We start from the raw sequence: 20,336 nt of genomic DNA on the forward strand, positions 1-20,336 counted from the left end.
CACTGACTCTGTCCCCACAGCTACCATGTCCACACAGAGACTTCGGAATGAGGACTACCCTGACTACAGCTCCACTGATGTGAGCCCGGATGAGAGCCCATCTGAAGGTCTGAACAACTTCTCTTCCTCAGGCTCCTACCAGAGATTTGGGGAAAACAGCAGCACAACGTAAGTAGCTGTTTCTTCCCTCCTCCTGGGGGAGATTCCCGTTCCTGAGTTCTGTATTAGTAATTTAGTCTTCCTTGGAGTTATTTTTGCTCCCCATTTTACCAGTTCCCCCACTTTATAGATGAAAATAAGATATAAAAAGGTTGGGACATTAATAGTACTGAGATTTGAGCTCCTTGCCTGCCACTCTATAGTCTGTTTCTTATTTTGTTCATTTCAGCTGTGTTGGTCCTAGAAGGCTGGACCAACTCATGCTAAGAGCATGAACATAAAAACTTGTAGAGAGAACATTCTCTTGATTTAGAACCATGGGTCATCCATGCTAGAACCTCAAATACCTCTGAGCCCAATTGGAAGCCTCCTTTTCAAAGCCTCCCTCAGGCCCCTGTCCCTGTCACCAAATAGCCAGTTCATTTGGCTGACAAAGTGGGAAGAGGGAGGAATAACTCCTTCTGCACTTAAAAAAAATCAAGGGGTTAACAGAGAAGAGATCATCTTTGCATTCCCTAAGAAGGGCTTACATTTCATCCCTGGAAACTGAACCCCAAGGCTCATCTGGGCTGAGTTTAGCCCTCTTTGGGCCTCAGTTTCCCTAAAAATAAGATAAAATTGAGGACCTCACTGTGAAGCCATGCTTACTGTCTGGTGCCCTCCACTCAAATGAGAAAATTCAGAGAAGGATTTTCTGTTCCATCGAAATCTCTGACTAGATCTGCAATCTCAGCAGACCCCTGACATTTTCTTGGGATCCCAGCATCCCATCTTTTGCAGTCCTTCTGTTTATTCCTCAAGGTGAGCTATCACTCTTTTTGTGTTCCTTTGTGCGTTGGGTATGACTTACTGAGGGCTCCTTTGTGTCCTAGACTTATGCTGTCCCCTGTGACTGCCCAAGGAGACCATGGAAGCTTCTCTTGGAGGTCATTACTAATGAAGGTCCCTCTGGCTGCAGTCTCTCCTGGTGTAGGGCACTTTCTCTGGTGAACTGGGATAGAGCCAGAGGATCTGGACTGTTCATATTACTAGCCCTTGTCCACCACTAGCTGATTTCTGTTCACAAAGCTTCAGCCTCTACAGCGTATTTATTGTGTGACATGCTTTTATAGATTCCCCCATTTGCTTGCATTGCTAGCTATGTAGCCAGTGACATGTGATAGCTTCCCTTCAGAAGTCACACTCCTTATTGTGAAATATTTCTTCCAGGTTTCTTTCTCTGTAGTTCCCCTTCCAGTTTTTGCTCCTTGTTCTCAGGCATTAACTTGTCCATGCAATGTTTGCCATATGGTCTAGATTTTCATTTTTAAAGGGACATCTCTGTGGTTCAGTACCAACCAGCTAGCAACTTTAGAATAGGTTTTATATGTATTGAAGCTAATTCATGCCTGTTAGCTATTTTGAGTATCTTTTTTTTTTCCACATTGGGTTATAACTAGTAGTCAACCCCACATTACTTACTCTTGTTTGTTGGAAATTGATCAAGTCAGAAGATACCTTCCTTGGGCTTTTTATTGGGACATTTTCCAAGGTATACTTTATTCTGAGGGGCATCCTGCCCTCATATTGTGATACAAGGTAGGTGGCCCAAAAGCCCATCTCTAAGTGATGGCAGGTATCACAGTCCCATCATAAGGAGACTGTCACCTTAAGAAAAATAGTCAATAGTATTTGTTGCCCACAATAAAATTTGAGCTTTCAAAATTAGAAAAAAACCTTGTATCCAGCACTGTGACCTGGACAGCTTTCCTCTACTTAAAGATTTTCTGATGAGATCAATGATGATATTAATACATGTTATCATTATTATTTTTTACATTATATAAAGTAATACGTCAGCATATGGAAGACCTGTGTAACCCAGAGAACCAATATCTTCCAAATGAACAAAGTATGATGTTAGAAAATTGTGCATGGGTAAAAGATCATTCAAAGAGCAAAATCCCCAGTGGGTTTTAATGTAATAGAGGATGAAACGTTCAGATTCCACATTACAACTAACTTCCAAGAAACGACCACATGGTGGGTTTTGGTGTAGTATCAAAGAAAAGTTACCACAATTTTCTGAAGAGGTTATTAAAATGCTCCTTCCTTTTCTAACTACATGTCTGCGTGAGGGCAGATTTTCTGTATACTTCAACCAAAACAACATATCATAGCAGAGTGAATGCAGAAGTAGATAAACCCAGCTGCATTCTATTAAGCAAAACATGAAAGTTGCAAAAAAGTAAAATAGTGCCATTCTTCTCACATTTTATTTTCTGGAAAATAGAGTTACTTTTCATTAAAAATCTATTATTTATTTATAATAACATGTAATAGGCTTTATTTTAAATTCATAAATATTTGTACAGTTTCTTGGCTTGAATTTGTAATATAGTATATATCAGCAGTCATAATCCATATGAGCAAAAGCTATTTGGGATCCTCAATAATTTATAAGCATATTAAGGGATCCTGAGACCAAAAAGTATAAGAACTACTGAGTTGGAGCATAAACAGAACCACAAAGATTTGCCAGGCTTATTAAGATATTATTTGGCTTCTCCACCCCCACCCCCCACCCCCCACCCCCAGTTAAGACTTAGCAGTCCTTGGAGTTGATTTCATGATACTCATGGTTTTGGGTAATCCCAGTTTGGGACCATTGTGTAAAAAGAGTAATTTTGGTCAGTTGCCTACAATCCTGGTGGTTCAGAGCTGAAGGGACCTTGGACAGTATGTTGTCCTAGTCTAATCCCCTCACTCTACAGATGAGACAACAGGCCCAGAGAAGGGAAGGGAATTATCATATGGAGTTAGTGGCAGAGCCAGGGCTGGAAAGACCTAATCTCCCATGAAACCCGGCTCAGGCATTTAGGGGAGGACTCTGGGAGGCAAGTGGGTTTGGTACAGTGCTTCCTTTTGCCAAGATAGAAATCTGATTGGCCCATCATCCTGCCCATACTCTCCTGGTCACTGGCTGCTGATAATGGAGTCACTTCTGGAACCTTGCCGTCTGGTCCTTAAGCTGTTTCCTCAGAATAATCCTGAAGAGCACTCAGCCTTTTGTTTTTAGACTTGAAGCAGTATCCTTGATTGTTCCTGAAAAGCTTGGGGACAGTAAGAAATTGGAGAAGTTTTCTTCCTGGAGGTAGAAGGAGAAGGGTTACCAAAAGTAAAATTCCTTTCCAGAGGGTAAAGATGAGTCTGATATGGTCAAATAATATGTGATATTTGCCTTTTGTTCCTCCTGAATTGCAGATTTGAAGAAATGTGTGTAAGCATCATTTAGGAGGGATTTAGATTATTTGTACAGAAGAATTTTAAGACAGTGCCAGGGGCCAAATCTTGAGTGTGTGATTTGGGTGAAAGCCATACTGTCTGTATATGACCTTCTGGAAGTAACGAAAATTAGAAAATACTGAAGATGAGGCCACTCCTCTGCTATCAGGCCTTTGATGAGTTCCCATTCCCTAGGGAAAAAGTAGAAGTTCCTTACCCATCCTCACCCCCACCTGAGTGACCACGAAACTGATGCACTCTTTCATGTTGGTGCCCCATGTTTCTCTCTAGGCTAGTGTTCCCAGGCCTGCCTTCCTCACCAGCACTTACAAATGCTTCCTGTCTTGCTGGGCTCTGCTCAGATCTCTCTCTTCCGAGCCCTCACTTGCCTCCTCTCCATGGGCATTTTTCCTGGCTCCTCTTCAGATTGGAATCTTTCTATCTTGAGACATTATTAGTTTCTAGAGACTGAGGTCCATATCTGATTCTTACTTATTTCCGCCACTACATTAACACAATGTTTTACACATGATAGTAATTTACTGAGTGAAAAAATAAATGAGGAAGTGCGAGAGGCCTTACAGTTGTACCCTGAGGGGGACAGTCTGTATAGTAGGTGAGGGAAAAATCTGCCCTCAAGGCAGAAGGATAAACTAGGTGACTGAAGAGGACTTCTCCAATCCTAGGACTCTGTGGCTTGTTGAGGTACTGTATGACTTACACTCTGTTCACTTTCCATAAAACTTTTTTTTTTAATAGGAGAAAAACTTGAATATGTTCACAAGGAGAATTCACATAAGCATGAAAATTTCCTCCATAAAACTTTCTGTTAAGGGTTTTGGGTTTCTCTTTTTTATTTCCTCTGTTCTCTGATAATAGTGTCTGTTCTTCACAGTTAAGCTTGTCATCCTCTGTTACAGTATAGGACCTGATTCTTTACAGTAGACAGGTCTGTGGTAAAAACCAGGCCCAGAAACACTAGGAAAGGACAGAGTGCCTTGAGAGAACCCTACCATCCCTCTAGTCTCATCTCTAAGAAAGAGGGAGCTCTCGGAGATGCCACAGGGAGCAGAGCTTGTAGCCCAATGGCTAGGAGAGTGAACTTGGTGATCAGACCACTGGAGTTTGAATCCTGGTTAAACTCTTTACTAGCTGTGTGACGTTGGGCAACTTGTTTCCTCATCCATAAAATGAAGTTAATACATATCCCATAGGGTTGTTGGGGAAATTGAATGAAGTAAAACATGAAGGCACTTAGGACAGTGCTAAGTGTATAATAAATGTTAGCTCTTGTTGTTAACATGCCCTTGTCTACTTCTTCCCACTTCAGATGGTTCCAGACCTTGATCCACCTGTTAAAAGGCAACATTGGCACAGGACTCCTAGGGCTGCCCCTGGCTGTGAAAAATGCAGGCATCTTGGTAAGGGTCTGCATTGGTAGAAGGAAGTTTCATGACAATTTCAGAAGATAGTAGATTTTTTTACTTTATTTTTTAATTTTTATTTTTTACTATATCTTTATTGATTTCAGAGAGAGGAAGGGAGAGGGAGAGAGAGATATAGAAACATCAATGATGAGAGAGTCATTGATTGGCTGCCTCCTGCATGCCCCGACTGTGGCTCGAGTCCACAACCTGGGCATGTGCCCTGACTGGGAATCGAACCGCTATCTCCTGGATCCTAGGTCAGTTCTCAACTGCTAAGCCACACCCGGCTAGGCAAAAGTTTTTTACTTTATTTAAAACATTGTAATGGGAAGCTTTAAAAAAATTCAGCTGAGAGAAAGCAAAATTCAGATGTCCATTTATCTAAAGAGATCTATTGAGGGCCTTTTGTGTTTCAGGCACTATTCTAGGCTCTTAGGATACTCCCAGTGACTAAAAAAAAGATTCCTGCCCTCAGGGAGCTTACTTTCTGGTGGGAATAATGTACTTAGAGTGTCTCAGGCAGTTTCTATCAGTAATGTTAACTAATGAATTAATAGCAGAAGTCTGTCCATTTTCTACTCATGCTTCCACACCCCATCTCTAGATGGCCAACTCTGAGAATATTTTTCTTTTATGATTTGCCCCCCATAGACTACCTGTCCAAAGCCATTCGGTTTTTTGTTAGAGCTCAGAGATGTGGGTTATCCTTAGCTAAGGGCTCTCTTTCTTGATCTGATATTGCTCTTTTTTCTTTTTTCTTTTAAATATATCTTTATTGATTTCAGAGAGAGGAAAGGAGAGGGAGAGAGAGAGATAGAAACATCAGTGATGAGAGAGTCATTGATCGGCTGCAGCCCACAACCTGGGCATGTGCCCTGACCGGGAATCGAACCCTGATCGCCTGGATCCTAGGTGGACGCTTAACCGCTGAGCCACGCCCAGCCAGGCTGATATTGCTCTTAAAAGAACTTTTGCCCTCCCCCCACACCCCTTAACCCATCTCTTCCCAAACGGTCACAATAGCCTCCTGTTCTACTGATTGGCCACAGTCTTGGAACAGCCTTATCTTGTGTCATTCTCCACGAGATTAATTCTCTCGGAGACATGCTAAGGTTCAGATGATGCTTGTCTCACCGAGCTAATCTCCATGCTCACATTTCTGTTTCTAATGCTGTGCCAGAACTTTTGTCATTGGAAAGTGCCTTAGTAGCATAGCGTTGTGATCACTTGCAAATCTAGTCTCTGTTGGCTCACTCCTAATTCTCCCTGCTTGTCTCTCCCTCTCTTGCCTGCAACACCTGTCCCCAGATGGGTCCCCTCAGCCTGCTGGTGATAGGCATCGTGGCCGTGCACTGCATGAGTATCCTGGTGAAATGTGCTCACCACTTCTGCCGCAGGTGAGAACCCTCTGAGCCGCCTCTTGAGTGACAGTTTGTCCTTTTAGGTCTCATTACCTGAAAGTGAGCACTTACACAGATCACTCTAAATTTTTTATGCTAGCTGAAAGTGGCTGCTGGTAACATTGCCCTGTTATTTTTGTGTCCTTTTTCATCATGTGTCATATGTCAATTTTATATGCTTTGTAATATTTACCCATTGAAATTACTGTACCAGATGGTTGTTAATTATAGTGAAAGTAACAATCCTATTGATTTGCTGCTTTTGATCCTTGAAAGCATTTGACCCAGGACTCAGTGATATCTCCAGGGTGACAGGTGGGTAACTTGCCCAGGTCTCAGGGAGCTACATTGGCTCTGTCATTGTCTAACCCACACACTCTGCCCTTCCTCTTTCCCTCCCCTCCTTCCAGACTGAACAAGCCCTTTGTGGACTATGGGGAGACAGTGATGTACGGACTGGAATCCAGCCCTATCTCCTGGCTCCGGAACCACGCACACTGGGGAAGGTAACTGGTTTCCTTTCTCATTGCGGCTGTGGCTGCCCAGTGGTAAGGCCTTCCGATAGGGGGGTGAGATGTGGGAGACAGTGTACGTAGTGAAAAGACCATTGTTTGGGTCAGTGAACTTGAGTTCCAGTTCAGACTTTTAGTGATAATCTCTGTGACCTTAGGCTGTGTGACCCCTCCCTTCTCTGGGCCTCAGTTTCCTCATTGGTAAAACAAGGGGCCTGGCCTGAAAGATCTCTATAGGTGTTGTTCCAGTTTTGACAGTCTGTGAACAGGGATTACATTTAATTCCCTCATTGTTCAACAAATATGTATAAGCACTCTCTCATAAGTGTACAAAACAATTCTAGATATAGGGAGGGGGGATTCTCTGAGGTAAACTATGTGGTCCCGGCACTGCGGGGGCTTGTTTTTCTAAGGAGAGAGGTGTGTGAGAAGCTTGTGAACAAGAGATCAGAAATAGTATAAATTAATAGGAAGAGTGTCCTGAGCTATAAATACATCCTAGACACTCAGAGAAGCTTCCAGATTCTCTTGCCCGCTGTGCCAGATGAGAAGTGCACATGATAGGTACTTTATGAGCATGGTACTGGGCAGGAGAAGGAAGGCTTCAAGGAGGAGGCGAGGTGAGCTGGTGAGGCGAGCTAGAACAAATGGGTTTATTAAGGAAAGGGACATTTCAGGAGGTGGGGAGTATTTTGGAAATTTCTCCTTATGGTAACTTGTCAGATGCCTGAAGGGAAATATCCTACTTTTTGTTTTCTATTTGAGGAAACAGTACATTTAGATGTGGGGGATTTATACCATCAAGGGCTGAGTCCTTTTTTAAAATACTTTTTTGAACCACATTAAAACTATATTCTTCAGAAAAACTCCTTTTTGTGGGTTAAAGGGGGACTTTCACCTTCACGCATCGTCAGCTTCCTCCTATGATACAGGTTTATGTAATTCTTTTAGCAAAATCATTTTCTGTGATTGCGAGAACCCAGGTTGCCAAGTGACCACTGTTGGTTGGTTGGTTAGTTGTTGAATGAGTCTTCCCTCCTTCCTTCCCTCTCCCTTTTTCCTCTCCCCCCTCACCCTCTTCTCTCTTTCTTTCTCTCTCTCTCCCTCTTTCTTTTTCTCCCCATGGCTCCTCCTGCCCCCTTTCTTACCCTCTCACTCTCTTTCTTCCTTGCTTTAATAAAATTAATGTGTACTTGAGGTAAAAAAATTTTTTTTTGCACAAGATAGAAGGATATAAAGTGAAAAGTAAAAGTATGTATACTGGTCACAGTTGCGTGGATATCCTTTTGGAATATCGGTATATATACAAATGTACATCTTCTTAAAATTTTTAAAATATACATTGACAATACTATGCAAACTGTTTGGAAACTTATTTTTCCTCTTAGAGGTCTTAGTCATTTCTCTATCAGCCTGTATAGATTTAACATATGCTTTTTACCTGCTTTATACTGTTCCATTTAAGAATGGTCTATAATTTAATCATTTTTCTTTTGACGACCCTTTAGGTTGTTGCCAGCTGTTGTTGTAACAGGTTTCAACCAGCAGTCTGTTTGGGTACATCTATTTCTGTGTACTTATGTGAGAGTAGATTGTTTCTTGGATTTAAGTTATAGAAAGAGACTGTGAAGGGGTCCACACTTCCTGGGCTGTTATGTGGAGGGTTCCCTGTAGCTTTAGAACAAACGGTGTGAGATGGGAGAGGCGGGCCATGGGGAGGGGGAAACCAAGGTGCTGGGCAGCGGTCCTGGTGTGTGTGCTCTTCTCCAGCCATTTCTGTCTTGGGATTGCCTGACCTTGTGCAGCATTCCAGACAAGAAGTCAGGAAGGGAATCTTGAAAACCACACAGGTACCACCTGCTTCACCTTTCTTCAAAGCTCCAGACTGGTCGCACTTAGCACAGTTTCTCCTCTCACCAGGGCACACTTCTCCTTGTCACCTGATGGGAAGGGTCTGTGATGACTGGGGCAAAAGCACTGTTCAAACACCATCTCCCTGGGAGTGTTGCTTTTTATCATCATGATCTCTGTATTCTTTCCTTCTCCACCTTCAGGCACACTGTGGACTTCTTCCTGATTGTCACGCAGCTGGGATTCTGCTGTGTCTACTTTGTTTTCCTGGCTGACAACTTTAAACAGGTAGGACCCTGGTTGAGAGAGAAAGAGAGAGAGAGAGACTGGCAAGAGATGAGTGGACTTTTCTGTGTAGGATTTTTTCCAAACCAGTTTTTTTAAATTATTATTATTAAAACCAGGTTTTTTGGTTTGTTAAAATATATCTTTATTGTAATTTCAGGGAGAGGAAAGGAGAGGGAAAGAGAGAGATAGTAACATCAATGATGAGAGAGTCTTGATGGCTGCCTCCTTCACATGCCCCACTGGGAATTGAGCCTGCAACCCAGACATGTGTCCTGACCAGGAACTGAACCACGATCCCCTGGATCATAAGCCGATGCTCACCTGCTGAGCCATGCCCGGCCAGGCTTAAAACCAGTTTTGATTGACAAAAGAATTAAGATTCTTTACACAGAACAGTGTCTTTTGTTTGATTTCATCTAAAGACTTAGGGCATTGAGAAGCTGAAAATGTCTTACTCATTTTCCTGTCTTTAGGTAAAATATGATCAAACCCAGCTCAAATAATTGGTTTGCTATGATAGTTATGAAGATCTGCAAAGACAGTTCATCAACCACGACTTCTGTACAGCCTTTTTCACACATTGAACTGTTAATCAGGAACCCCTTTTGGTGGGAGGTCAACTGGCCTTTGTCATTTGAGAAGCTTTTTCTGTTTCTTGTCTTTCCCTCATTCTAGGTGATAGAAGCAGCCAATGCAACCACCTCCAACTGCTTCAACAATGAGACAGTGATTCTGATACCCACCATGGACTCGAGACTCTACATGCTCACCTTCCTGCCATTCCTGGTGCTGCTGGTTTTCATCAGGAACCTTCGAGTCCTGTCCGTCTTCTCCTTATTGGCCAACATCACCATGCTGGTCAGCCTGGTCATGATCTACCAGTTCATTGTTCAGGTACGAGTCCAGGATCTCTCCTCCCACCTATTAACTAATCGAAGAAACAAACAAGTAAAGTGAAACGTAAACAGGGATATGTTACTTTGCATGGTATATTTACATTAGGGCTTCTCAACTTTAGCACTATTGACATTTTGGGCCAGATAAATTGTTGTCATGGGGGGCTGTCCGGTGCCTCAAGGGATATTTAGCAGCCTCCCTGGTCTCTACCTGCTACGTGCTAGTAGCAACCCCTCCTCCCCATTTGTGACAATAAAAATGTCTCCAGATATTGCCAAACGTCTTGGGGTGGGGGGCAAAGTCGCTCCCCTTGAGATCACTGATTTAAACTTTTCCCCAATTAGACAGTTAATACATGGATCATTTTCTAAGATTGGGAAATAGAGAAAAATATTAAGATAAAAATAAAAACCAATTCTTCTAACCTATATTTAGATAAAATAATTCCTTACCACTCCAGTTTTATATTTATTTGTCCAAATTATAAATCCAGTTATTGTTCCCCCTCCCACATGTGGGGTAGTACACAAGAGGACATTTGTATATAGATGGGTAGAAGATCAGGCTGAGAAAAATGTGCCCTTAAACACTGGCTATTTGTGGGCAATACATTGCATTTTGCCAAAACTTGCGAAAAGGGAAAGAGTGACAGCAGGGGAATAAAAGCATAACTTAAAAAAAAAGCATTTAAAATTTATTTCCGCCCCCCCTGGCTGGCGTGGCTGAGTTGGTTGGGCATTGTCCTGTGCACTGAGAGGTTATAGGTTCCCTTCCCAGTTAGGGCATATGCCTGTGTTGTGGGCTCAATCCCAAGTAGGGGGTGTGCAGGAGGCAGCTAATCGATGCTACCCTCTCACATGGATGTTTCTCTCTTCTCCCTTCCTCTCTCTCTAAAACAATAAACTATTCTTTTAAAAAAAATTAATTTCCCCAATAACTCATCAATACATACTCATTAAAGTGCAGACAACACAAATGCCTGTTGAACATTACATCCCCACCCTGAGTCTCCTCCACTCAGGTACCCTGGGTGTGATTAACTGTCTCCTTATAGGTCCTATGAGTGCATTACACACTATATAAGCATGTACAGAAATATATAAAACAAAAAAATACATGTATATTTTTAACATAATTAAAAAGATCATTATATGTAGTTTTTGTCTGCTTTGGGTTTTTTCCCTCCATGGTGCCTCATAGAGCTTTCCACATTGATACCCCTGGTTTTACCTCATTCTTTTAAATTTCTACATAGTATTTCAGAGAATAAATGTGCCTTAATTTATTTAACCAGTCCCCAGTTAGTGGACTATCAGGTCATTTATAATCTTTAGTATTATTTCAGTATGACAATGCATTTTCTTGTGCCTTCCTTTTTGTGGACATGTATATACTTTTCCAAGATATTTATCTAGGAGTGCAATTGCTGAAGAGCTTGCACTTTTGAAATTTTTATATTGCCAAGTTGCTTTTTCTAAAAATGATTTACCGATTTCATATAGACTTTCTTCTAAGGGAGTACATAAGTTTCCCATCGTAGCCAACACTGATATTTTCTTAATTATGGTCATCTGACAGGTGAACTTTACCTCATTTTCACACAGTTATCTACTGGTGTGGTTTCTAGGAAAACAGTGTGTCATAAAAAGTAGGGACTTCCTGTATGGAAGAAATGACAATGAATTTAGATTGTATTTAGTGAGCATTTACTGTTTTTTTATTGTCCTAGTAAGTCAGATGGATGGCAGATACTGGCTCTTCTGCAGAATTATTGTTTAAAACATAAACAGCTGTCTATGTCCCATTTTATTATGAAACTGGAAGGAGGGCCTATGAATGCAGGATGGATCATTTCCAGAGAGTCCCCCCCCCTCTGGTAAATTAAGTTAAAACAGAGAAGGGTAAATAAATTCTTGATTTAACTTTGTAGTTAGAGATCTCAATCAGTGCCTAGGAAACACTGTAGTGGACATGAAAGATGAGGCGAGTGATACACATACCGCATTTAATTATAAACCAGTGCAGGTAGTTGGACTGTGGTTGTTGCCATGATCAGAGGGCTGGGATGGGAATATGAGTTGTGATAGCATCTCAGTCCCAGCTGCAGGAAGTGTCTTTCTAGCTGTAGAGCATAGTCTGTGCATAGTACAACCTGCACTTTTGGGTGAGGCAGTCCTGCTGATTTCTTGAGAGCAATTCTGAGCCTGCCTCTGGGCTCAGCCAGGAGGTGTGTTGTGGTCAAGTAGTGCTATCTGCCCTGGGTGCAGCTGGGAGAATGCTGGTTCGGCTGTGCTGAGCAACTTCATTTTGATGTGGCACATTGCTAAAGATGTTCCCTCTGGGTTTTTGTTGCTTTTGCTGCTGTCTTGGCATTTTGCTCTGTTTACCATAGGATTCCCCTGCTGTTTGATGTTTTGAATTTTTACCTAATCCTGAGCATGTATGTGACTGGTGCTCTTGCCCTCATGCACATGTCATCATAGGAAGCTGACCGAGGTCTTCCACCTGGGCAGGTTTTTCTGGAACAAATGGATGGCAGCACGGTTCTGAGCACAATGCCTTGCCCACATGAGACTCCCAATAAATATTTTATCATTGCATATCCTTAATTCTGAGGTGCATTTTTTTCACGCTTATAATGTTTCCAAAATTGGAGTACATCTTGCAATCCTTACATACATTTAACAGCACTTTCTCAAAAAGCTGTTATTATAATTGATAGTAGTGTAGAATTGAGGAGATAATATGTTGATAGTGAGCTGATTTTAATTTGTATGTTTCTTTGCATATTAAACTTTTTTCATTTAGATGGTTGGGTTATAAGTCAGTAGCAATGATTAAGTATGTAGAATTTTTAATTCCTTTTGCTGGTCTCATTCATACCAGTATCCCCAGACATGAATTCTGAAATTCCCTGTCAGATACAACCTGATCTGATGTATGAACCTGAGCAGTAGTCATCCCCTAACAGACAGATCGCTCCTGTTTCCAGGAACTTAAGTTACACTGTCACTCAGGAATAATTACAGGGCACTCTCATTCTCTTGTCTCATTGTAGAGCAAAAAGATTTATTGCTTGTATTCATTCTAGTTACTGAAATGCTTCCTGTGAAGACATCTGATTTCTTAGCAGTGGCTCAAAAAAAAAAGTTTTAAAAATGCTTTATGTTTTAGGAAGACCATAGGATACTTCCTTTGAAAGCTTTCAAAGAGAAACCTATTACAGAGATTAATATTATTCTGTTACACTGTTAGAACATGCCCCATATTTATCTAAGTGCCTATATAATTAAATCATTTTTAAAACATTGTAAAAGGCAGTTGTAAAGTCAATTCTTATTTTAATCTAAGCAATGTACACACATGATTTAAAAAGCCAAATTCTAAAAGGATGGCAGCTTTTGCCCCACTCTGCATCCTGCTCCTTTGGTGCTATTACTGGGTACTACTGTCCAGTGGTGAGCCAGTAGGATTCTGTGTCTACACCTCCTTGCTTGTACATCCTTACATTGTACCTGCAGTTGACAGTTGCCTTGGTTTTTATTTGCCTATTTTTTAAATGCTCTTTTTGCTATTTCCCCCTGCCGCAAATGTTTCAACATTCCTGTTATGTGTCTGTCAATATTTTCCAAGTACTCAAACTTATTCATAAGAATTTTTTTAAAAACGAAGAAAAGTAGAAAAAAAATGCACCTTAAAAATTTACCATCTTCCCTTCCAGCTTTATCTTTGTGGAGTGTTTATGTAGTTGTATGATAGTGAATATATAAATTTAAATTTTATTTTTTTACTATTATTTCATAGGCAGTTTTTCCTGTGCTACTTTTAGTTATCTTAGTTTTTGCTTTTTAAATAGTGCATGATATTCTGGGGTATAGTTGATGTAAGTAAACTAAATGTTCATTTGTTTGAGAATATTTAGATTGTTTTTAGTTACTAATAAATAGTGTTCAACATGTTTTTTTTTAATCCTCACCCGAGGATATTTTTTGTCATTGATTTTTTTAGAGAGAGTGGAAGGGAGAGAGAGAGAAAAAAAATCAATGTGATAGAGACACATCGATTGGTTGCCTCCCTCCTGCATGCACCCTGACTGGGGCCGGGGATCCAGCCTGCAACTGGGGTACGCGCCCTTGACTGGAATCTAACCCAGGGACCCTTCAGTCCATGGGCCACCACTCTAACCAGAGCCAAACCGGCTAGGGCTCAAATTTTTTAATGTTCTGATTGTTTTTTCTACTTGGATTAAATTTCTAGGGATGGGATTACCTAGGGAAAAACGTGACTATTTTTATGCAAGCTTCAACATTTGAGTTTCTTATGGTATGTTGGGCTAGTCCTTCCCGAATCAAGTGGGTTTTCTCAGCCTGAAGGGAAAAATGTGCACAGGCTAAATGTCCCCCAGTCATCTGTCAGGTGTCAGACTTTCTCCCTTCAGAGAATCTAGGATTTAGGAGAAGTATGATCTGTCTGATGTTTGAATTCAAATCTCGAAGCTCTGTATGTATAGTCTTTACTTTGTTTTGTTTTCTCTCTTTCAGAGGATCCCAGACCCCAGCCGCCTCCCCTTGGTGGCATCCTGGAAGACTTTCCCTCTGTTCTTTGGCACGGCCATTTTTGCATTTGAAGGTATCGGGATGGTAAGAGATGCACTGTGATTCTCTGGTGCCATGGGTGTCCTTGAGGTCTGCTTTAAGGAATGCTGAGGAGGCACTATTGGAAATGATCTTCTGAGACTTAATGGCCAGCTGGTGATTCAGCTCCAACTTTTAAAAATAAATTGTATGTAATTTGAGAATGCTTACATTCAAACCAGCTCTTTTGCATACCCATCTTCTGTATGTGCAGTAAGCAATAGTACATCATAATTAGGAATCCAGGCTCTGGAGTCAGACTGATTTGGGTGAGTCTTCCTGCCAAAGAGTAGCTGTGTGACCTTGTACAAGGACTTAACCTCTCTGAGCCTTCACTGTTTGCCTCTGAAAAGTGATTTTAATAATTAGTAATTGTTAGGATTAAATAAGATATGTGTAAAGTGCTTCGCACAGTCCCTGACATATGAGCATTAAATAATTTTTATTTTTATTAATAATACTATTAATTTATTATTAAATCAATAAACATACGAATAATTTCCCTGCTCTGGATCATTGGTGTGCCGCATTTTCTTTGTGTGAATGAATAGCTTTCACACCTAGCTCAGCTTCTCCTCATCGTTGCTATGATTTCACCAAATTCTCCTAAAGAGAGGAATCTGCCACTCGTTTGTACCTAATTTGATTTTTATTTGTATTTTTCATAATAAAGGTACAGAATTCTTCTCTGAAAAAAATTATTAGCTGTCCTGGCCAAGGGCTTAGGAAATGAGAAGGCACTTCTCCTTTTATAGAATTTCTTTTTTGCCCCCACTTGATTTCCCTACCATGTTATATGCTTTTAAGAAAACCTAGAAGCCTGACAGATTTTTGTCAAAATAGGAATTGTCCCCACCCCATAGTGTTGATGGACTGTGTGAAGGCTCTTACATCATGGGGGAGGCTTTTTGAGTGATTGTGTATAGGTTGTTGTCCTGAGGTTTTAAACCTTTCCTGTGTTCTTGGGGCTTCTCATCACCCAGGAAGAATGTCTCACCTTGATTCACAAACACCAGTGGCTTCTCTGCTGCTGGGGCAGACGCCTGAATGGACCCGTATTGCAGCAGTGAGAAAGAGGTCCCAAGTACTCAGGACTGGATAGAAGAGGCTGAGTAAATGTTGAAGGATGCCTGGAGATCCTGCTTCTCAAGGAGCATTGTACTGACTTTATCAGTTTTCCCTAACACCACAGTGCAGAAGTTATTCTTTGCTTCTTTTCATTAGCTAAGGCTTGAATACGGGGTCATATTGTAATTATGATCTTCTATTCAAGATTTTTCTGTTTTCTATTTTTACAATAGAGAGAACACTGCTATTATGCTCTTAGTTTGGATTTGTGGGTTGTTGAGCATATCTGGGTAAAGTGCCACTGCTCTCTGTTCACTGTGCTCTCTCCGTGTTTGCACTGCTGGCCCAGGCCTGGCGGACATGGAGGAGAGGGGCTCCCTGCCTATCTCTTTAGATTCTCCATGGGAGGAAACCGAATGAAGGCTTAGAAACTGACTCTTATTGGATATGGATCAACTGTAGCTTGAGACCCTTGAGCTGGTGGCCTGGGGGTTGCTGAAGGCCAGTTGGAAATGCAGAGTTGTGGTTCCCCTCAGAGTACCGGGCTTTGGCTTATTGTTTCTGCTGGGGTGTGTCTGGCATAGACCTGCTCTGCCTCGTGGCCACAGGCACTGGAAGCAAATGAGTATAATGACAAGGTCAAAGATAGTTTGTTGTCATTGTCCTGAGTTGCTTTTCCTTGATAGTCATGCCAGAAGCAGTTGATGGCAGATTGTGAAGATTGTCAGTCATACCTGCTGCCTTCCTTGTTCCTAAGTGAACCAATTTTCCTAATCTTTGCTTTAGTGAAGGTTAAAGAATGTCCTCAACTGTGAGGGAGGAGATGGCCAGGGTCAGTTTTTGAAATAGTCTGGAAACTGGGTTTTGTTATACATCTTTGAGATCCTGAATATGCAAGATCCTCTATTAATTAAGTCATGCCACTCCCAGGACCTCAGTTTCTCTAACTTGGAGGTTTGACTTGTCACTGCTGGTGCCTACCCCTTTTGAGTTAAGGAAACCATTTCTGTGGACTAGAGTGGCAGTTTTCCCTGACCTATGTGCTGCATTCTTTGGACGGGTTAGCAAAGCTGTGATCTCAGGTGAGGTACAGCTGACCTGTGCCACCACCGGCTGTTCAGGTGTGCATGATGCAAAATGGCCTGCTAGTTGCCAGGTGGCTGCATTCAAGGGGCAGAGAGAACTCCCAGCCTACAGGGATCTCATAGCAGGAGGCAGAGTGCTAGCCTGGACCAGGACTCCTGGGTTCCAGTCCTCCCACCTTAACCTCTCAGGACTTCCTGGTTGAGACAGTGGGCTCTAGGTCTCAAGTCCTGCGAGGAGAACTGAGAAAACAACTTGCATTATTTGGTTATCTAATAAAGGATGAATGTGCCTTTGGGGAAGTCTAAGGATAAAGAAATTACTTTTTTATGAGAGTATTACATTTTTTTCTTGGCCATTAATGTTGTTCTTCGCTGTGCTTTCTCTTCTCTCTCACTACTCTCATAGGTTCTGCCCCTTGAAAACAAAATGAAGGATCCCGGGAAATTTTCAGTCATTCTGTATGTGGGAATGGCCATCGTTACTACCCTCTACATCAGCCTGGGGTGTCTGGGGTACCTGCAATTTGGAGCTGATATTCAAGGCAGTATCACCCTCAACTTGCCCAACTGCTGGTATGTGGGGGAGGATTGAAACCTGGGAGTACTAGATATTTTTTAAAATTACTGTAATAGGTTAGAATGTCAATTCTTTCTCCTACTTATCTCTTAAGTCAGCTCGCTTCACTTTAGCCCACCACTGCCACCACCCCCAGTCCAGCACCAACCATCTGTGGCTGCCCACCAAGGCTTTTGACCCATCGCCCTGCCTGAGTCTTAATCTTTCTCCAGATATGTGCTCCCCCTTGTTACCTGCGTGAGCTGCCTAACAGTGTAATCATATATTCCCTTGTTGAGAACTCCTTAAAGACTTCCCTTTGCCCTCTTAATGTGCCTCAGGAACATTTAGGCTCTAGTCCCACTCCCACCTAATTCCCACTTGGTCTAGGAGTCTTTTTTTTTGAGAAACTCTCCGATATCTTTCTGGCCGCAACTTCAAGTCTCAGCGAGATGCCCCTTTTCTCTGCTCCCATAGGATCCCATTAGGATCCTATACTAATTTTCATTCCATTGTGTTGCAATTGTTTGTTTACCTGTATTGTGATCTCCCTGCACTGTAAGCTCTGTGAGGACAACGACCATCCAGTTCTCCATTCTATCCTAGCTCCCAGTGTAATCATCACCCAGTGAATGATTTTTGAATAAAAGTGAGGAATAAATGCTGAGACAGGCATTTTCTAAATGAGATGTTATCGGGAAGCAACTGGGGCATAGAGGACAGAGGTCATCTGCCGTGTCCTAGCTCTGTGGCCTTGGGCAAATCACAGCTTCTTGCCTCGGTTCTCACTTTTTGGCAACAAGGAGTAGTCATTTCTTCCTGCCAGAATTCCCATGAAGATCAAATGATATGTGTGAGAAAAAGCTTTGTAATAGTTTACCAGTGTGATAGAGAAGTAGGATGCTGCCCTGAGCTCTATTCTTTGTTTGGATGAGTAATTCCAATGGAGGCATATCCTGAATGGATTGGTTGATCAGCTGACTGATATATCATTTCTCCCTGGAAATCTGAGCCTAGAAGGGCCAAGTATCTAGTTCATTTACCTTAAACCATGCCAAATAGAGGGGAAGGGAGGGCACATCTGTTTAGCTCCCACTCTCTGCTGTGCCTCTCTTGTGCAGTCACTCACTTGATATGCACATGGAGGATTCTCACTGTGGACCAGGGGTTGTTGGGAGCCCATCTATATCTCATTTTCCTTAACTCTTGGTTGCTTTATTATAGGGAAACCCTGAAACACATTGAATGCTTCCTAAAAAGGTAGATGTCACAGGGTATGTCCTAAGCAACAATTCTATTTTGTAGATTAAAATGTCATTGTGGAGAGCAGCTCTGAGCAGACACAGATGCTTCTGATCAGAATAACCTTTTGGGCTGGCTGGTTGATCTGCCTGTGTGTTTTTTAGATCTCTGATTGGTGAAGCATTGTGCAAAGACCAGCTGCGAAAACTGAGAAAATGTTTATTCGGTAGTGTTGTCAGTGATTAGCAAAGGACACCCTAGCCAGCAGCAGTCTGGAGGCTAAGTTTGTTGTGTGTCCAGCCAAGTGATAGCCCTGAAATGGGTCACTGTTTTTAGAAACTCTTTCCTTCTCTAGCCCTATGATGCCTGCTTTTAAATTTCCAAATGTTCTTGCCCTGTCAAGAATCAGATGGTAGCTTGGCATAACAAGATAAATGGATCAGGAGCAGCAGACTCAGCTCACATAATCTAAAGCCATAGATGAGCATCTGTCTTCTGATATTTCAAACCCAGCTATTCTAATCTTTCTGCCTCCATTCAGGTGCAATTTATTTGGCCATCCCTGCAGGTGACTATCTTGATTACGGACTTCCCTTGTATTCCAGCAGGCTTTGGTGCTGCGCTGAGCTTAATTATAGAGCCACCAGCTGATTTTTCCAAAGAGTTTTTATGATCTATTCTTGGAGCAAGTAAGACCTTTAGTCAAACTCATTCTCTCTCGGAGTGTTTTCCTGCTTCTAGCATAAGAACATCTTCTAGGTATTAAGTTCAACCACCAAGAAATTCATTGCACATTATGCACAATATAATCACCACTTTTAAATAGGTTTCCAGCAAGGGAGGGAGGTCAGTGTTTCTCTGTGCTTACTGCATCAGGGTCTTGTTTGATGTGGAATTTTGCTTAGGGGCCGGGTGGTCTTCCCTTTAATGATCCTGTGAGATCCACAAGTACTTAAAGACTTTTTCTACTCTGCACAGTCCTAGGCATGGGATAGATAGTGGTATCTCATGGTGAGTTAATGGTCTTCTTGAGAAGCTACACATGAAGCAGTGGTAGGAAGACTGCTGTGGTCAGGTGGAAAGATGGATTCTGCTCCTACCTCTTGGTCCTGCATGGTCACCATTTGATTCTAGGGAGCTCTGAATTGGATGGGAGGATATAAATAAAGAGACTTGTTACATTTAATTGTATTTTTAATTGTTTTTATTTTTGAAAGGATATATGCCCCTGGTAAAGATTCTAAATGTTTGAAGGGTATACAGAAAGTGTGTAATCCCCACTCACTTGTAGTCCCCAGTTCTACAGTTTTCCATTTCAGAGACAACCAACCATACTAACCAGTTTCTTGTGTTTCCTTCTGGAGATGTTTCATGGATGTAAGTGTCACATATATGTGTATGTGTTGGGGGGATGGTTTTTCTCTTTTTATTTATTTATTTATTTAATTTTGAGAGAGAGAGGAGGGGAGGGGGAGAGAGAATTGACTGGCTGCCTCCTGCACACACTTTACCGGGGATCCAGCATGCAACCCCGGGCATGTGTCCTGACCAGGAATTGAACTGGCAACCTTTCAGTACATGGGATGACACCCAACCCACTGAGCCAAACCGGCCAGGGCTCTTTTTAAAACAAATTGTAGCACACTATAGACACTGTACTGCTTCATGATTTTTTCACTTAATAGAATATCATAAAGCTAATTCCATGTCAACACTTAGAGTTCTGCCTCATACTTTTTAATTGCTATATGGGGACACCATGATTTATTTAACCAGTTCCCCACTGATTAACATTTCAGCTGTTTTCAGTCTTTCATACTTAAATAATGCTGCAATGACACATTTTGAATGTAAGTTTTTGTGCACATGTGCAAATATATCTGCAAGATAAATTGTTAGCTGTGAAATTGCTGGGTCCAAAGGGCACATCCATTTGTAGCTTGGATAGATATG

At 41.8% G+C, this 20,336-nt stretch overlaps 1 protein-coding gene across 2 annotated transcripts in view; it reads left to right on the forward strand.

The window, feature by feature from the left end:
* SLC36A1 (solute carrier family 36 member 1) overlaps positions 1 to 20,336 on the forward strand; it is a 45,141-nt gene that overhangs the window by 11,295 nt on the left and 13,510 nt on the right. Inside the window, exons 2-9 of one of the 2 annotated variants that reach the window (XM_016213890.2) lie at positions 21 to 168; positions 4,754 to 4,844; positions 6,159 to 6,247; positions 6,661 to 6,756; positions 8,817 to 8,901; positions 9,577 to 9,795; positions 14,340 to 14,438; positions 16,992 to 17,158. In XM_016213890.2, coding sequence (XP_016069376.2) covers positions 26 to 168; positions 4,754 to 4,844; positions 6,159 to 6,247; positions 6,661 to 6,756; positions 8,817 to 8,901; positions 9,577 to 9,795; positions 14,340 to 14,438; positions 16,992 to 17,158 — 989 coding nt within the window. In that variant the 5' untranslated portion in view covers positions 21 to 25. The remainder of the gene's footprint in view (positions 1 to 20; positions 169 to 4,753; positions 4,845 to 6,158; positions 6,248 to 6,660; positions 6,757 to 8,816; positions 8,902 to 9,576; positions 9,796 to 14,339; positions 14,439 to 16,991; positions 17,159 to 20,336) is intronic. The other variant, XM_016213897.2, reaches the window with a different exon arrangement.

This window comes from Miniopterus natalensis, chromosome 4 (genome assembly GCF_054644295.1).
Source record: "Miniopterus natalensis isolate mMinNat1 chromosome 4, mMinNat1.hap1, whole genome shotgun sequence".
Lineage (NCBI taxonomy): Eukaryota > Metazoa > Chordata > Mammalia > Chiroptera > Miniopteridae > Miniopterus > Miniopterus natalensis.